General features: G+C 40.8%; 1 protein-coding gene across 1 annotated transcript in view; it reads right to left on the bottom strand.

Moving 5' to 3' along the window:
* Window positions 1–6,759: 6,759 nt before the first annotated feature.
* The window catches only part of KIN (Kin17 DNA and RNA binding protein), a 33,734-nt gene continuing 23,511 nt past the window's right edge, over window positions 6,760–16,982 (bottom strand). Inside the window, exons 9-13 of the mRNA XM_026478734.4 lie at window positions 16,599–16,649; window positions 13,480–13,548; window positions 12,477–12,576; window positions 10,674–10,774; window positions 6,760–7,071 (exon numbers count right to left, since the gene is read on the bottom strand). Of these exons, the coding sequence (XP_026334519.2) occupies window positions 7,009–7,071; window positions 10,674–10,774; window positions 12,477–12,576; window positions 13,480–13,548; window positions 16,599–16,649 (384 nt within the window). The 3' untranslated portion in view covers window positions 6,760–7,008. The remainder of the gene's footprint in view (window positions 7,072–10,673; window positions 10,775–12,476; window positions 12,577–13,479; window positions 13,549–16,598; window positions 16,650–16,982) is intronic.

Raw genomic sequence — 16,982 nt, 5'->3', positions numbered from 1 at the left:
TGTCCATCAAGGTCATGCAAAGGAAAGTGGCTTTGGCCAGTCAGACTGGCCTCCGGACAGAGCCCTACATTTGTCATTTACTGAGATGATTTCATTATTCTCGAGTGTCAGGTCCTCAACCTTGTAGGCTGAGTACATTTTTACGCTGTCAGGTCCATGGGATGTTCATTTCTGAGAAGTGATTTGGTGAACATTGAGTAAGAACAGGGAAGTTACTTGATCTTGATTGTTCTGTGGCTGTAAATACTAAAGCCCTGTCACCAGCTATTGAGATAGACGTGCCAAGATTCCTGTGATGGCCCGATGTGGTTTGCCAGGATTCCCTCCACAGCGCTGGCCTTAGAGGTCCTTTTTAGCCATGAAGCCTGTGTAAGTCAGCGCTCCGGAGAAACAGAAATATATATGTGTATGTATATACAGGGAGAGAGAGAGATTTATTACGACCATTTGTTCACATCATTATAAAGGCTGGTAGTTTCAAACCTGCAGGGTGGGCTGACCGATGGTGCAGGAGACCCAGGGAAAGCTGATGTTTTTGTTTGAAGGCCATGCGGCAGGAAGGATCAGGGTTGCAGATGAAATCCACAGGCAGCTGGAGAGTTCCCTCTCACTGGGTCATCCTCTTGTTCTATGCAGGCCTTCAACTGATTAGATGAGGCCCACTTAGCAAAGGCCATCTGTTCCACTCAGCCTATGATTTAAATGTAAATGTCATCCAAAAACACCTTCAGAGAAACACCCCAAAGCATGTGTGACTCACTCTGTGGGTACCCCATGGCCCAGCCAAGTTGACACATAAAATACACCGTCACAAGGCCTTAGTTCACCAACCTCTTTCTGTTCTCAAAGCCATTCTCCAAATAAGATATGATACACATGGGTGGGCATCTGCTTATTAAATTACCATCCCTCCCAACAGTTCTGCCTCCCTGACGTTATCCCAAAGTCACCCCAGAGATGGTATGGCTCCCAAATTCTTCACATATTTAAAATCGCTCCGGACGTGACCTCACATGGCTGACTGCACACACTATTGATGTTACTACAAATTCAGAGACAACCACGGTTCCAAATTCTCTGGAAGCCACACGTTTCACACAGATTTAATGATCTTGAACGCAGAGGCTTCCTGAGTATTCCTTGCAGAACTTTGGTCTGTATTTAAGCAATTCCTGAGAGGAACGCCATTTACATTTTAAACCTTGTACGATTCGACTTTACTTCAAAATAAATTTAGCTAGCAGGTGATGTCCTAGCAAAAGGCTAACGACATTTATAAGGCAGAAGAAGTCTGCATTAATCTCGCGGATCTTGGTGATGTGGTGCCAATCTGATCCCTTGTGAGTCTGTACTTTCCTTTCTTTATAACTCCCTTTAAAAATCAATTCCTAGAATTAGGATATATTCCCAAAGGCCAAAGTGGTAAAAATGCACTTAAAAAAATGTTTAAATGTACATTGTTATGAATCTTTCTCTCCATAATTTAGTAAAAGTCATTTTTATTTTAGAAAGTACACAAAACTCCCTTTTTGGACACACCCAACTTGTATTTGAAAAATCAAGTGATTATCTTTTGACCTAATTGTAAAATATTAAAGAAATGTGATATTTCTAGAACCCAAAGGTGACCACAGTGCTGAGGGGGTAAATGGCCTGGCCTTTCAGCTTCATCTGTGGTTACCTATGATACATTAAAAAAAGTCTACGACATCTTTCCCATTTCCTATTTCAAAAATACTGATCTTAAAGTGCTAATATTTAACAAAAACTTCAAAAGTGGGTTCTTACTATTAATTCTGTTACTTGGTAAAAATTTAGGCCTTAAGAGTTTTCTACCTTGAAGACTTTTCTACCTTTAGATATATAAGTTTAGGTTGATTCCTAGTATTTTACATGTGCTCTGTAATTTTAAAAATAACCATGATCTTGGGCTGTGCATTTATATGCAGGATATTGAACAAGGGTTCTAGCAAATAAACTAGATTTAAAGTCAAATCCATGTTATGCAAATTATCAAAACCTTTATTAATAGCTGGTGTGTTGAATAATAAAACTAAACTCGTATTCATACTGTCCACGTGCCCCCATTGAGACCAGTAATATGCCTTCTCTCTATAATTAGAGTTAGATGAATAATCAATTTTGAATTTCAAATGAAAGAACCAAACTAACAGGGATAGCTGGAAAGGAAGAAATTCTTCCACTGTCTACCTCTTGGTTAGTTTCTGAAAGTATTATGCTTTAGCAATAAAACAACTTGACAATTACCTATATTATGTTTTCTTATTCTTTGGAGCACTTTGCAACCCACTGGGAATTGATCAGTATTTAATTTTGTGTAGAGTAGTGGTATTCAACTTAAATCTCCGCTGGGGTATCACAGGGCTGCTATCTGTCATATGTATTAATCATCTTTAGGACTTCTGTAGCCTAGCTTCAAAGTGCTTTGTAAGTATCAATCTAAAAGGTTTCCACTAAACCAAGCAAATATATATGTCTGATTGTCAGGGAAATGAGAGCCCATGTTTGAAAAAAAACAGCCTCTTGGCTCAGATCACATCTCTGTCATAAGTTTATATGTTTGCTTGTATTTTGAAATTACTGAAAATCAAGTACATTTTCAAAGAGTTGGAAAATTGGCAATCCAAAGAAATAACTGGGAAAACAAGGAAATTAAAGATTATCTCGATGTGTAGTAAAAATGAACTATGAATCGGGAGTTATTTTCGTACCTACTGGTGTGAGATCTTATGCAAATCATTCTACATGCTTTATAGGATGACTTAATACCATGAAAAGTGGCATTTTCTCTTCAGCCTTATCCCAACTGAAAGAGAGATAAGTCACTCCAAAGACCCCGTATGATCAAAGTAAAAGTTACCTGGCTGACTGAATACATAAAAATGCTTAAATAATACTCATGTACGCTGGATACATAAAAATGCGGTAAGAATTTAGTATTATTATTTTTAACACTTTTTCCACACTGGCCAAATCTACGGTGGTAACTTTCTCTGGAATATCCTTGTAGGAGAAAGAAAAATCAAGGATGTTTCCTTTTAATGAAAGTATAATGATTCAGTTATCCACTTAACGTTTCTGGGGGCACTTCAGCCAACCCTATAACCAACTTAACAATCAAGGCTGATTCGTATTCTAATCCTGGGATTCTATTTTAGCAAAGTAGGAACTGAGGTGTATCCTGATATTAGTTCATGGAGTCTCTTACTGAGGCCCAGCCAAGTTAGGGTGGATTTTTAAGTCGCTGCCCCAGATGATCAAGTTTCTCTTTGTTGGCCAATCATTTCATTTGAATATCAGTTCACCGAACACTGTCAATTCCTACACGACACACATCTTGGGTCCACACCCACTTCTCACATTTAAATTTCCAGCACCTACTGCAATGGCTTACTTACCAGAGACGCTCGGTAAATGTTTGTTCAATGAATTTACTCAAGTATGACAGCAAAAAATGGAGAGACAGGAGTAGATAAGGGGAAAACAGCAAAGAAGGCAATAGGATCCAATGGCAAGCCCCATGAAGAAAACTCAGGGAATGTGGTTTCCCAAGACACTATTACCAATAATTTCACATGACCTCAAATGAGATAATGAAAAAAATAAGAGGACAAACCACATACTGTGAGAAAATATTTGCAAAAGACGTATCTGATAAAGGACTGTTATCCAAAATACACAAAGAACTCTTACAACTCAATAAGAAAATGAACAGCCCAATTAAAAAATGGGCAAAAGACTTAAACAGACACCTCACCAAAGAAACACAGATGGCAAATAAGCACGTGAAAAGACGCTCAGTGTCATATGTCACCAGGGAATTGTAAATTAACGTAACAGCGAGACACCACTACACACCTATCAGAATGGCCAAAAATCAAAACACTGACACATCCTCACCGCTGGTGGTGAGGATGTGGAGCAAGAGGAACTCTCAATCACTGCTGGTGGGAATGCAAAATGGCGCAGCCACTTTGGAAGACGGTTCGGCAGTTTCTTACAAAACTGAACATACTCTTCCCATAGGATCCAGCAATTGCGCTCCTTGACATTCACCCTGATTTGAAAACATGTCCACATAAATACTACACATGGATGTTTATAGCAGCTAATTGACAAAATCTAGAAGCACCCAAGATGTCCTTCAGTAGGGGAATGGATAGATTGTGGTACATCCAGAAAAAGAAATATCATTCAGCACTGAAAGGAAATGAGTTATCAAGCCATGAAGAGACATGGAGAACCCTTACGTGCAAGTTACTAAGTGAAGGAAGCCGATCTGAAAAGGTTACATACTGTATGATTCCAACTATATGACATTATGGAGAAGGCAAAACCATGGAGACAAGAAAAAAAAAATCAGTGGTTGCCAAGGGGTTGACTTGCAGGGAGGGAGGGATGAACAGGGAGAACACAGAGGATTCTTCAGGCTGGTGAAACTATTCTGTATGATACTATAATGGTGAATATATTTCATTATCTATTTGTCCAAACCCATAGACTGTACAATACCAGGAGGGACGCTAACATGAACTACGGACTTTGGATGATGATGACGCATCAATCATCATCATGGGTTCATTATAACAGATGTGCCACTTCGGTGGGGGATGTGGGGAGCGAGGGAGGCCGTGCGTGTGTGGGGACAGGGGATAGATACGAAATCTCTGTACCTTCGCTTAATTTCCTGTGAACTTAGAACTGATCTAAAAAAAGACAAAAAAGTCTATGTAAAGAAAAGTAGCTTGTGATGTTTTAAAAAGAAAAAAAAGTCCATATAAAATTTGATTTTAGGTGCCTGCAGGCACTTTGTGTAACATAACCACTAATGGCCTCTAAGAACTTGCAGGAAAAAAATGTCCTGGCACCTAGAATCTTACTTTTGTGCTTCAGATTTTTTAAAAGTTAAAAGTCACCTCAATTACGCCACTTTATTTCATTCTGCAGATAATTTCAGGAAGATGTTGGGGAAAAGAATAAAAATGTGGGAGGTAGGAAGGAAACATTTTTTTCCTATGTTTTTCATCAGAAAACCAGGGAGGTGATTCCAAACTTAAGAGATTTGGGGGAGGCATGTGCAATCTGTCGTGGTTTATTTACCATATTATTATCGGGAAGAACCATTTTCCCTCCTGAAATTCTTCGGGCCAGATTAATACCAGGCCAGACCACAGACGTGTGGCTCCATTTACCAAACTACAACCCACCACCATGTCTGACACTTACTATGCATTTTCTGTAGTTCTCACAACAACCCTAAAGGGACACATTTTTTTTTTTTTCACAATTTGTGTATTAAAAACACTGAAATTCAAGAACATGATTTTTTCTAAAATTACATAGCTGGTGAAAAGAACATCCAAAATTCTATTGCAAGTCTGCTCAACCCCAAAACCCAGTTCCTTTTCATGGGACTATGCTGTCAAGTCAGTTCAGAAACACTTGAATTCCTCCTGGAAGAATCGTGTTGGCAAAGCTACTGACATCATCCTGTTACTATGTCTTGTGCTGCGTCTTCTGTTTCTGTTCACCAGCATATATTCTCCCAGCTTCTGACAAGAGAAGTTCTCACCTGTCCCTGATGCTAAGTCAAAGAGAGCTGGCCTCGGGGCTGGCACACAACCTGAGTCTGGCCATTCAGTATATTCCAACCCTTGCATTTGGAGTGATCTGTCCCAGGGTGGACCAGTTAAGACTCAGTTCTGGTCTTCGGTCTGAACCGTGGGAGAAAGGGAAGATGTGAAGCTGGAGATGCTGGCAGGCATCTGGCTGGTGTGAGGGGCTGAGTGGAGCCAACAGAGAAAGGAAACCCGCAGAGACCAACCCCCAATAAGGCTGTTCACACTCTGAACCCCGCTGGAAGCTAAGGTCTGCTCCTTTTATCCTGTGTACTATACATTCATTAATTTAAAAAAAATCTTTTTTAGGAGGTGGAGTTCCTATCTTTTGCATCCCTAATACACTGCTCTGTTACTTAAAAATGTATAGCTTAGCATTGTCGATCGGATTGTAAAATGGTGCAGCCACTTTGGAACAGTCTGGCAGTTCCTCAAAATGTTAAACATGGTATCCCGTGAGTTGCAGTGAGACTCAGCGACTCCATTCCTAGGCGCTGGACACGGACGTCCACAGAAAGTCTCGTACCTGAATGCTCATATAGCGGCATTACTCTGCCGAAGCAGAAACAGCCAAAATGTCCATCAGCTGACCGATGGATTTTAAAAAATGTGGCCTACCCACACAGTAGACTACCGCTCAGCAAGCAAAAGGGGGTGAAGTACTGATACGGGCCCCGACGTGATGGACCTCGAAAACATGATGCTACATGAAAGAAGTTCGTCGTAAGAAGAACACACGTTATATGATTCCACCGATGTGACGTGTCCAGAACAGACAAATCAGAGACCGGAAGTAGACCAGGGGTTGCCAGGGGAGAGAGGGAGGACAGGGAGCGACCATGAGCACAAGGTGCCCTTCTGCGGTGATGACAATGTTCTAAAAGTAAATAGTGGGGATGGGTGCGCGACTGCAGAGGTACTAAAACCACAGAATCGTGTACTTTCAGTGGGTGAAATTACATGGTGTGAACTTTATCTCCATAAAGCTGTGACTCTCTTTATAGTCTGAGTTTTTAAAATGTCCTTGTATTTATAGTTCACAGCTTTACTACAGAAAATAGAGAGTATATGAAAGATTTCCTCTAACTGTATGGTTCTAAATAGTCTTAATAGAAAACACTTTACAATAACATTCTTTTAATGAAGATAAAAAGTCATTAAGGAAATATTACAAAGGAAAGAAAAACAAGAACAAAATTACATTGTTTTGATTTTTCTATAAGCTTTGCTGAACAACTATACAGTAATATTTAAATAAATCCATTTGCTTTATACAAAAGAAACACCCTAACACAGTAGAGTCTCATAATGCCTTGGTGAACACCAATTTGATGCTTTAGGATTTTAATGTGTTAACAAATTTTCAAACTCAGGCAAGTTTCGAAATGTCTTCATATTGAATTCCTTCAACTCTGCGTCCTTTTAAAGGGCCCTACAAGTTAAAACAATTGAAAAAAAGATTAAAAACACCCAGGTACTTAGAAGACAAGAAAATGACACTACCTGTAAAGACCCAGCTGCGCCTTTTCCGTACCCCTGCGACCCCATCATGGGAGCCAACGCTGCTCTGTGACTCTGAACTCTAAACTACTCGATGGCCTACTCTTCACGAACTGCTGCGACTGCTTCAGTGACTGTGAAACGTGTCGTCACGACATGCTGTGGCAGGGACCTGCTGGCTGTTCGGTGTGTCCTCTGCTCCCTGGATGCCTCCCTGGTTCCCCGTGTGGTCAGGTGTGGTCGTGAGATGGAGCCGCGGCCACAGAGAGGAACGGAAGTGACACACACGGTCCTCGCATGCGGCCCACCCCGCTTGGCCTTGGCTTGAAGCACACGGACACGGCAACTGTCAAACCAACTTGCTGAAGGTGGTGGAGACACGAGCTGGAAAAATCCTGGGCTCACACATCACCCCAATGAGAAGAGCTGTTCCCCGATCAAGAACACCCATTTTGGACTTTTAGAATGAGAAGTTAAATTCTACCGTGTTTGTGCCATTGGAGACCTTCTTTTTCAACAGCAAATATTACGGTAAGCAACTCAGACACTCATACCAAACATGTTTGTCCCGTTTAGCTTGGACGGCTCGGTTGGTCTTTCTTACCAAAAATGAGCTCAACTTTAAATGCATTTGCTTTTGGGGCGCGTGTGGGGCGTCGGTTTAGCCTCCGACTCTTGGTTTTGGCTCAGGTCATGATCTCAGAGTTCTGGGATTGAGCCCACATCAGGCACCACGTTCAGCAGGGGGTTTGCCTGAGAGTCTCTCCCTCCCTCTCCTTTTGTCCCTCCTGCTCCTGCTGTCTCTGGCTCTCTCTAAAATAATAAAATCTTTAAAACAATAAATAAATGTATTTGCTTTTTCTGTTTGTATCCAAAAGAAAGGGAAAGGGTTAAACTAGATACTGGGAAATAACACCAGTCCCGAAAGTGAATACAACCTGGGAACACAGAGGCATGAGTGTGGGCCCTGAGAACAGACTGACCAAGTTCAAATCCCTCCTTCAGCAAGTGACGTACCCCACTGTCCCCAAGGGGGAGTAACAATAGGCCCAGCTTACCGAGCTGTTGGGAAATATTAATGAGTCCATAAAGTGCTTACACAATATTTGGAACATGATAGGAGTATGAGCTCAATAATTCTTGGCTCTTATTAAACCTTTTGGTTAAAATTTGAAAGCTGGTCCTCTCTTACAAAATATAAAACAATGATGATGAGGATGACTCTAACCCCGAAGGGAGATTTCAACATTTTTTATTGCAAATCATACGTCCCCATAACAATCCTTTATTAAACGCTATTCCTTTAATATAAAATAATGACTGTATCTAAAGAAGTAAGTTCCCAGATAAAGCACGACTCAGGTTAAATCTTTCATTATCAAGTATAAAGGCCTGTGGCCAAGTACGCTTCTCCGATAAGAATACAAAGCTGGGGAATGAGAAGGGAGCCAGTCATTCGGTTAATTAGACAAATAGGCTAAAAGGCTTAAACTGTTTTTGAACAATTTGTTAAACTGTAAAAAATCTGCTTAATAAATGAGTAAACTTCAAATATTTTGGTACTGATGCTACAATTTCAGATGTCAGAAATGATAAAAAAGAATGGCAAGAGAAATCCCTTAGAAAGTTCGCGTGTCTCGTGGCAATGATGTGAAGGAACCATGCGGACACGGACGAGCGGACACACGCTCACACAGACAGATTGTTTTTTAAGTGGGAGCGAGCTGCGCAAGAAAAGAACAGCAGCGGGTGGATTTCTCCTTTGAAACGTGCATGCGGCTTTGCAGTCAAGCAGGCCTTTCACGCGGGGCCCTCCTGGGTCCTGCCTCACTGCGGCTCTGTGCGCCATGCAAGGTCAGGAAGAAGCTTGGGTACGGCGAGGGAGGAAAAGAACAGGCCCGTGAAACCCACCCGCTGTGACCCAAAGGGATCTGGACGGAACCTAAAATGCCCTCCGCGGGGATTAGCTGTTTTGCGTTTCCCTGAGAAGAAAGCATGAATTGAAGCAGGATCTCATTTGGATAGGACGATGCACTTAAAAAGTGCAGGAGGATCATTTTGCCAAGGAAATATGAGATTTTCCATGACCTCATGCTGGTTGAGTCAGAGAGAAAAACTGACCAAGTTTTTAAAAAAACTTGATCTTGAATTTAGTCGGATCGCCACATTTCTCAGTACCAGGGGAGATGCCTTCTCCTTTCCTTCCCTTATGGTTTACGTTCATCAATGCCAGTTTTTAAGTTCATGTTGTCAGAGACAGGAAAAAAAAAAGCTCAATTTACTTAAATGCGGTTTCTCTCAGATAAGGACCTACACGTTTTGCCAAACAGTCCAGCGATGGGTTCAGGTGCTACGACCCCCTTCGCGCAACCCCTGAAACCCGGCAGTTACCCGTAGTTCTAGAGGGCGCTCAGGGCGGTCATCAGAATCTCCGAGGGGTCTATTATCCCCCCAAATGCTACCGCTTATGGTACTGGGTGTGAAAACGGATTTCACCGTGAGAGGCACCGCACAGTCATCTGTAGTTCCAAAATGGGTCAGGCGGCGGGGGAAAGCCCGCTTCAGGCCCTTCCTTCCCTCGGGAGATATCTCAGGCCTCACAGGGCCTGTCAGTGAGCCATCCGTTCCACGCCAGTCAACAATGTTACTTGCACATCAGATTCCCTGGAATTACTGACCTCTGCTATCTTTAAGCCCTTCATGAAAGAAGGGGAGGACTGTTAAAATGTTGATCTCTGGGGTTTTCCCTCCATTCCTTCTGCCTCTGTAGTCCCCACTAATTATGCCATGCCAAATTGAGTTTTATATTAGATGTGAGAGAAAAAGAAGTCAGGATGTGGAACTGTATATATTGCATACAACTTTATAAAATACAGAGACCGGAAAGGAACAGGTCAAACCATTAAAGCAGTTATCTGGCTGGGGGATTATGGGTAATTGTTAAGTCATTTGTACTCAATTGTCCTCTTCAGGTTTTACACAGTGAGTATCGCTATAGACTGAATGTGTCCCACCCAGGAGTCAGAGCTGTGACCTAACGCCCTATGTGATCGTATTTGGTGGCAGGGCCTTTGGGGAGTGATGAGGTCGTAGGGGTGGGGCCCTCATGAATGGATTGGTGCCCTTTTAAGATCCCAGAGAGCTCCTTTGTCCCTTCCACCGGGTGAGGACACACGAACCAGGAAGCACGCCCTCCCCAGACACTAAACCTGCCAGTGCCTTGTTCTCACATTTCCAGCCATCAGAAGTGTGAAAGGTACAACTGCCCATCAGCCACCCAGTCTACGATACGCCGTTACAGCAGCTCGAGTGGGCTAAGACACATATGCGTTTCTTTTGAAATCAGAACACAAAATGCTTTACGATGGCAGAGTCATTACCAAAACTAAGCTTACAGATTTCCATACAGGAAGACAAACAAAAAACCCAAACAAAAAACCCAGACTCTAAAATAAAACAAAGACCAACCCAATGAGAAAGAACAATGGCATATTTTTAAAGCATTCAGAAATTTCTTTGTGTCAATGTACGTACGGTTTCAATGACTATAGTAGCTGAGAAGGTCTTCTCGTTGATGGATTCTAAGGTGCCTTCATTCCCTCTGTAGCCTCCGTTTAAAACGAGAATTCTTTTTCCTACAGTAGAAAAGAATATCACCCTAAATGCAAAGAAATGTTCATTTTTTTCTTCTACTTTGTTACAGCAAAGTACAGTTACACTGAACGAACACGACGAAAACCAAAACCCCTCTTAGAAGTTCTCAATCATTTTAGAACTCTGTAATATTCTAAAGGAGATGTCTTGATCACTGTTAACATTATAAGAATCCTCATGGCTTCTTTCACTCACTTGTCAAAGGGATTGCAAGGAGTAGAAGGTACTTAGGGGAAATGTCTATAGTCCAGAAATAATCAGAAAAAAATTAGCTTACTTTGGCTTTTTCTTTCTTTTTTTTAAGAGAGAGAGGGTGTGTGAGTGGAGGGGGAGGTGCAGAGGGAGAAAGAGAGAATCTTAAGCAGGCTTCATGCTCAGCGCAGAGCCTGACATGGGGTTTGATCTCAGGACCCTGAGATCGTGACCTGAGCTGAAATTAAGAGACAGACACTTAACCAATTGAGCCACCCAGGCACTCCACTTTGCCTCTTTTTAAAAATCATAGGATGGTTTGGCAGTTTCATATAAATTTAAACATATCCTACTATGAGTGAGCTATTCTAAGTATCTTCCCAATAGAAAGAAACCACATGTCCATATAAAGACTTGCATATGAATGTTCTTGGAAATTTTATTTGTAACAGCCAAAAAAAAACTATAACCAACTGAAATGTCTATCAAAAGGGGACTGAATAAACAGAAAGTGGTACATCCATACAGTGAAACACTTCTTAGCAATAGAAGGAAGTGAGCTACACATACACGTGACAACATGCGTGAATCCAAAATAATTATGCTCAATGAGAGATGCTAGACCAAAAACCAGGACACATGGTATGATTTCATTCATATAAACTTCTAGACAGGAACTCATCTGTAGTGATGGAAAGCAGACAAGTAGTTGCCTCGGGCGACATGGGAGGCCGGAGTGGAGGGGTGGCAGAAAAGAATTATAAAAGAAAATAATAAAACTTTGGGGGGTGATGGGCACATTCATGATCTTGATTGTAGGGATGGTTTCGTGAGGAGTATTCACGGGGTAAAACTGATCAAACTGTATACTTTATACAAGTGCAGCTTACTGTGTGTCAATTACAGCTCACTAAAGCTAAAAAAAAATTTGTAGCCATAAGGTGAGTTTCATTTAAGTGGGAAATAAAGGATCTGATAAGTGGAAGTTTTAGAGACTAATAACACTGTCACCATGCCAGCAATGATACCACTACAAAGACTGGGTCAGAGGCAAACCCCCTAACCGAAGTAGCATTCATACTAGATATTTAAAAGTACCCAAATGATACAGACAATTAAGGACAAGAAAAAGCAAAACAATACAGATTTTTACTTTACTATCTCAGGTAGCTAGAGAAATATATTAATAACAACCACAGTATGACTGATTTTTTTTTTCTTGTAAGTTTGTGTTTTGCTTCAGGAAAAAAAAAAAAATGGATCCCAGGAAAGGAAAATTGATTCATGCCACAAAATAGCTTTCACAGAGGACCGGTAAACAAACTACTGTGTCACCTGAAACGAAGCACACCACTTATACCGGCAGCTATGTATTTCCAGAAAGGAAATCCGTGTCTCTAACTATACAGTAAGGTCAAGAAACTACGGTTTTAAGGATGGAACCACTCATTTTGATAGCATACACATTAAATGGTCTGCAAAAAGATTTACCTGGTGCTGGAATTACTGTTTCTAAATGAGTCTGGTCAAGTTTCAGCTTGTCTCCAGAGTCAATCATCTTTACAACAGCTGTATATTTGTCAATTACTTCCTGTCATGTGAAATCAACACTTTTATAATAGCAGAAATAAGTGCACACAAATTTCAAAGGACAGAAATAGGTAAGATGAACACAAACGAAATTCCAGTCAAAAGGTAAGAGTAACTCCTTCTATAAATGACACTGTTTTATAGATTCCATATACCACTACGCATTCTAGGCTCTTTTTAAATTTTCAAAAAGTTTATTACATTTTTATTTTAATTCCAGTAGAGTTAACAACAGTATTATATTAGTTTTGGGTGTACAATATGGTGGTTCTATGCTTCCTAATAAAGAATTCAATTCAAGGCTTAGCGAAGGTTTTCGTGGGGGAAAGAATAAAGGACTGGTTGGCGATCTTAGAATACGATTTCAATAAATACAGTGAGGGGAAGAATGCCTAGCTTGAAGTACAAGAGGAGGCATTTCTGCATGCACAATGCTGGGTGCCAGAATGGAACTATTTAGGAATGGCAACGAGGGAAAAGGACTGGAGCACAGACTTTAAAATTTTAAAATCCTAGAGCAACGAAAAGTCTTTCGGGCAAAACACAACAAGGAAGTCCTCCTTGGAACTCCGGGGACGTGATCGGCTTGCCCATCGTTAACAAAGAGGACGTGTCTCACTGACTGGCAAGGCACGTAGAGTGAGCGAGTGAGTTTAAGCTGTGCCAGCGGGATTCCATACATACGATTTGCTCCAATAAGAAAGCACACCAAGGTGAAATAGAAACTATGGTCGCAAAGGAATCATTTTTCCACCGATTATGAACCCAGCTTCTGGAACCATGAGGAACCTGAGACACAATTCTCCTCCCCTGAGGACGTGATTTTTCAGGAATATCAAAATGGCTTGACTCGGCCAGCCCCCAGCTCCTTTCACAAATTCCACCCACAGCCTCCCATTCTTACCTTCACAACACCCTTTTTCTTATGATATTTCTCTCCGAGTTTTTTGGTTATAATTTTCACGATGATTTCCTAGAAAACAACAACAGAAAAATAAAGATGGGAAAGACATAAAGTAAGCTTTCCGGTTTTCCTCCTTCACTTTACGTTCACCAAAAATCATAGCAAAACGTAACTGCTCTGCTAAATAAGAAATTTTGGAGTTCTAAGCCTTCCCAATTATGCAAAACATTCCCTTACTGATCCTTTGTTTCTTCTTTGTTTCTTCTTTCTCCCTTTATTCAACATGGTTACCAAAAGGGAAAAAAAAAATACCTGTCTCAAGGCTGATTTCCACACTGAAGGTCTCTTGAAATCTAGGACTTTTATCTGTCAATCTCAACCCTATTAATCCATGTCTTTCACAGAGAGCTTCTTTCTCTCTCTCCATTCAAGGAAGTGAAAAGGGCCAAAGATATTACACGATTGGTGTTCACTGCTGATAAAAACTCAGATGGCAGGTCTCACCGGGAATTGCAAGGAACTGGGTCTTTGAGCTTACGCATGACATTTTCTACAATGTTCTTTTCTCATTAGGTTACTCTGAATTTTTGATACAGACAGGATTCTTCCAGATTAGCTCCAGCTAAAAGTACCATTCTTCTGAACATCTAATTCTCAAATGGGAGAGAAATCTGGGCTTGTTTCATATTAATGCAGTCTGAGTTTGCTTCTGCATCATCATTTTTCCGAGTTAGATTAGCTGTCTAACAGCTGATCATGAAAATTCCATCGCCTGACTTAATGCTAAACTCACTACAGTGATTCTGTATTTCCTACTTCCAGTGAATGTAACAGAGGTACCAGACGGTGACAAGTAAGCCAGGCTAAAAATTTTATTAATCAAAATTCAGTAAGGACTTTGTAGGGAGGATATATTAGAGCAGAAAAACATGTTTAAGAGAAATGGTCTTACTCTTAAGCCTCTGTTCTAAGAACCTAAAACTTTCTAAACGAAGCCAGGTAACGCCAAAAGATCTTCTCTGCTTTAGCCAGAGTATTTCTGGGCTAAATTTCTCAAAGGCCCTCATGAGTACACACTTAAAATCTGAAGCTAACTCCTCACATCACTGGGCTTACTGACATGCGCTCACACAATAGATTGGGTCAAATATTTCTTTTCTGAGTTTAAACAGTAAAGCTCTCCAGTCTACCTGCGTGGACTGCTGGTTATTTTAACAACATACTGGGCATTTCCACATAAGAGACACACTGAGTCATCAGAGCACTGTTGGATGACCCTCACTTTTAATGTAATGCTCTGCAGGAGGAACTAGGAAAAACATTTGAATAATTTATTATAAGAGAGAATTATCGAACAGAAAATATAATTGAATTGAAAGTATTATCAATGCAAAGAAACTTTTTGGACTAAAACTTGGAATGCTTTCTCTCTCTCTCTGGTTTTTTTTTTTCCTTTTGGTTTCTTTTCTTTCTCCTTTAAACCAATGAAGGGCATACATCAGAATCACCTAGGAGGCTGGTGAAAATATGCATTTGACCATAGGAGACTAGAAAGTGGTAGTAGTAAAACATATGTAATCTGGAAAAAACACTTCTCTAAAAATTTGTGAATTACTCTCTGGGTAAGAACGACTGCTTTCAGCAAAATTCTTGGTTACATTTTCATAAACAATAATCAAACTATTCATATTTACATGCTCGTTACGGGAATGGAGAAAACAGAACAATACATGGGTGGTTTCTTGCGTTCAGATCCAGCCTTCACTGGTCTTGACCAAACCTGTACTCAGAGACGGGGAGTCAGGGTGCCTGAGACACCCCACGAGGTAGTTCTGTTGACCAGCTGAGAGCACAACCTACTGAATCAGATCGCCAGGGAGATCCTGGCTCAGTGCTTACCCTATGACCTTGGGGAAATTACTCAAATGCTTGATGCCTTAGTTTTCTCACCTCTAAAATGGGAATTACAACAGGAATTACCTTATAGGGCTGATGGAAGAACTCGTTGAGGTAATTCGCTGTTGAAAGCAGCAAGTACTGTCATGTTAGCTAACTTGCTTCCTCGGCCTTCACATGGGCACCGGGCAGAAAGGCCTCCCAAGTAGAAGACCACCAACTAAGACGCGGAGGCGAAATTGTTTTCCAGCTTAGAGGGAGCAGGACTATGGAGATCTGAATGAGAACTCTGGACTTCTTGACCTTCTAGGTTATTGTTAATCTTATTTTTTGAATCAAAATTATCTAAATGACATACATTCTCACTACTTTTCAGTCTCTTGTTATTGCTCAAACCAGCTTCTATCAGAAGCTATAACGAAGGCACCCTGAGCATCTTACGAAAACTTCCCACCTGGGTTCAAAACGGAGCATCAATAAATAATAATGTTTAAAGTTATGTAAATGTTTCAAAATTTCTATCTTAAAATAACATCAATAATAAATAAATATACAATAAAATACAAAGCTCTACTTCAGTTTGTAAAATAAAAACCGGCTTTTTTCGACAAAGTACCTCAAGGGAGATTCTAAGTTTAATAAACTGTAAGTTGAAAACAAATGCTTCGGCATCCACAGTTCTACCTTTCAGTCCCTGAAAGTCTGAAAACACAACCCTTGTCTTATAGCAAAAATTGGAAATAATTCCAGGCTTAAATTCAAGATGTCCACAAATGAATCTGACATTAAACTCAAGAAATCTGGGGATGCCTGGGGGACTCAGTCATTAAGCGTCTGCCTTTGGCTCAGGTTATGATCTCAGGGTCCTGGGATCAAGCCCCGTATGGGGCTCTCTGCTCAGCGGGAAGCCTGCTTCTCCCCTTCCACTCCCCCTGCTTGTGTCCCTCTCTCGCTGTCTCTCTCTGTCATATAAATAACTGAAATCTTTAAAAAATAAAGAAAGAAACTGAAGAAATCTTACCAGCCTATAAACGTCAAGTAACTCTCCAATACACGTGCAACTGATCATTTAAGATCAGATAAAAAGAAGTCATGAAAGTTATAGATCTATCCATATGATTTAAGTATATTTGAGAAATTCAGTCATTTATACCAAATGCTCTTTACATGATTCACTCTCTTAAAAGCATTCAGGACTTAGGAAGCTCCAGGTGGATACATACAGGCTGTAGCCAGTGCTCTGTTCGGGCAGTTCTTTTCTTTTCCTCTTCGATCTGTAGAACACAGAAGATACAGGATTCTCTCTTAAAAATCCTCAGTTTATTTCAAATACCATTCAATGTAGCAAAGGAACACCGTAAACCATATACCCGTGTAATTTACAAGCTCTGACGAGACATTGCAAGACAAGACATTTCTTGCAATTAATTTTTGATTAAAAGAAAAAAAAGCACTTGGGGGGGGCGCCTGGCTGGCTCAGTGGGTGGAGCGTACGATTCTTGATGTCAGGGTTGTGCGTTCGAGCCCCATACTGGGTGTTGAGACTACTTAAAAATAAAATCTTTTAAAAAACCATGGGGGGCGCCTGGGTGGCACAGCGGTTAAGC

This window comes from Ursus arctos, unplaced genomic scaffold, assembly GCF_023065955.2.
Source record: "Ursus arctos isolate Adak ecotype North America unplaced genomic scaffold, UrsArc2.0 scaffold_30, whole genome shotgun sequence".
Lineage (NCBI taxonomy): Eukaryota > Metazoa > Chordata > Mammalia > Carnivora > Ursidae > Ursus > Ursus arctos.
Note: the sequence above shows the minus strand (reverse complement) of the source record. Positions and strands in the feature narration are given on the sequence as shown.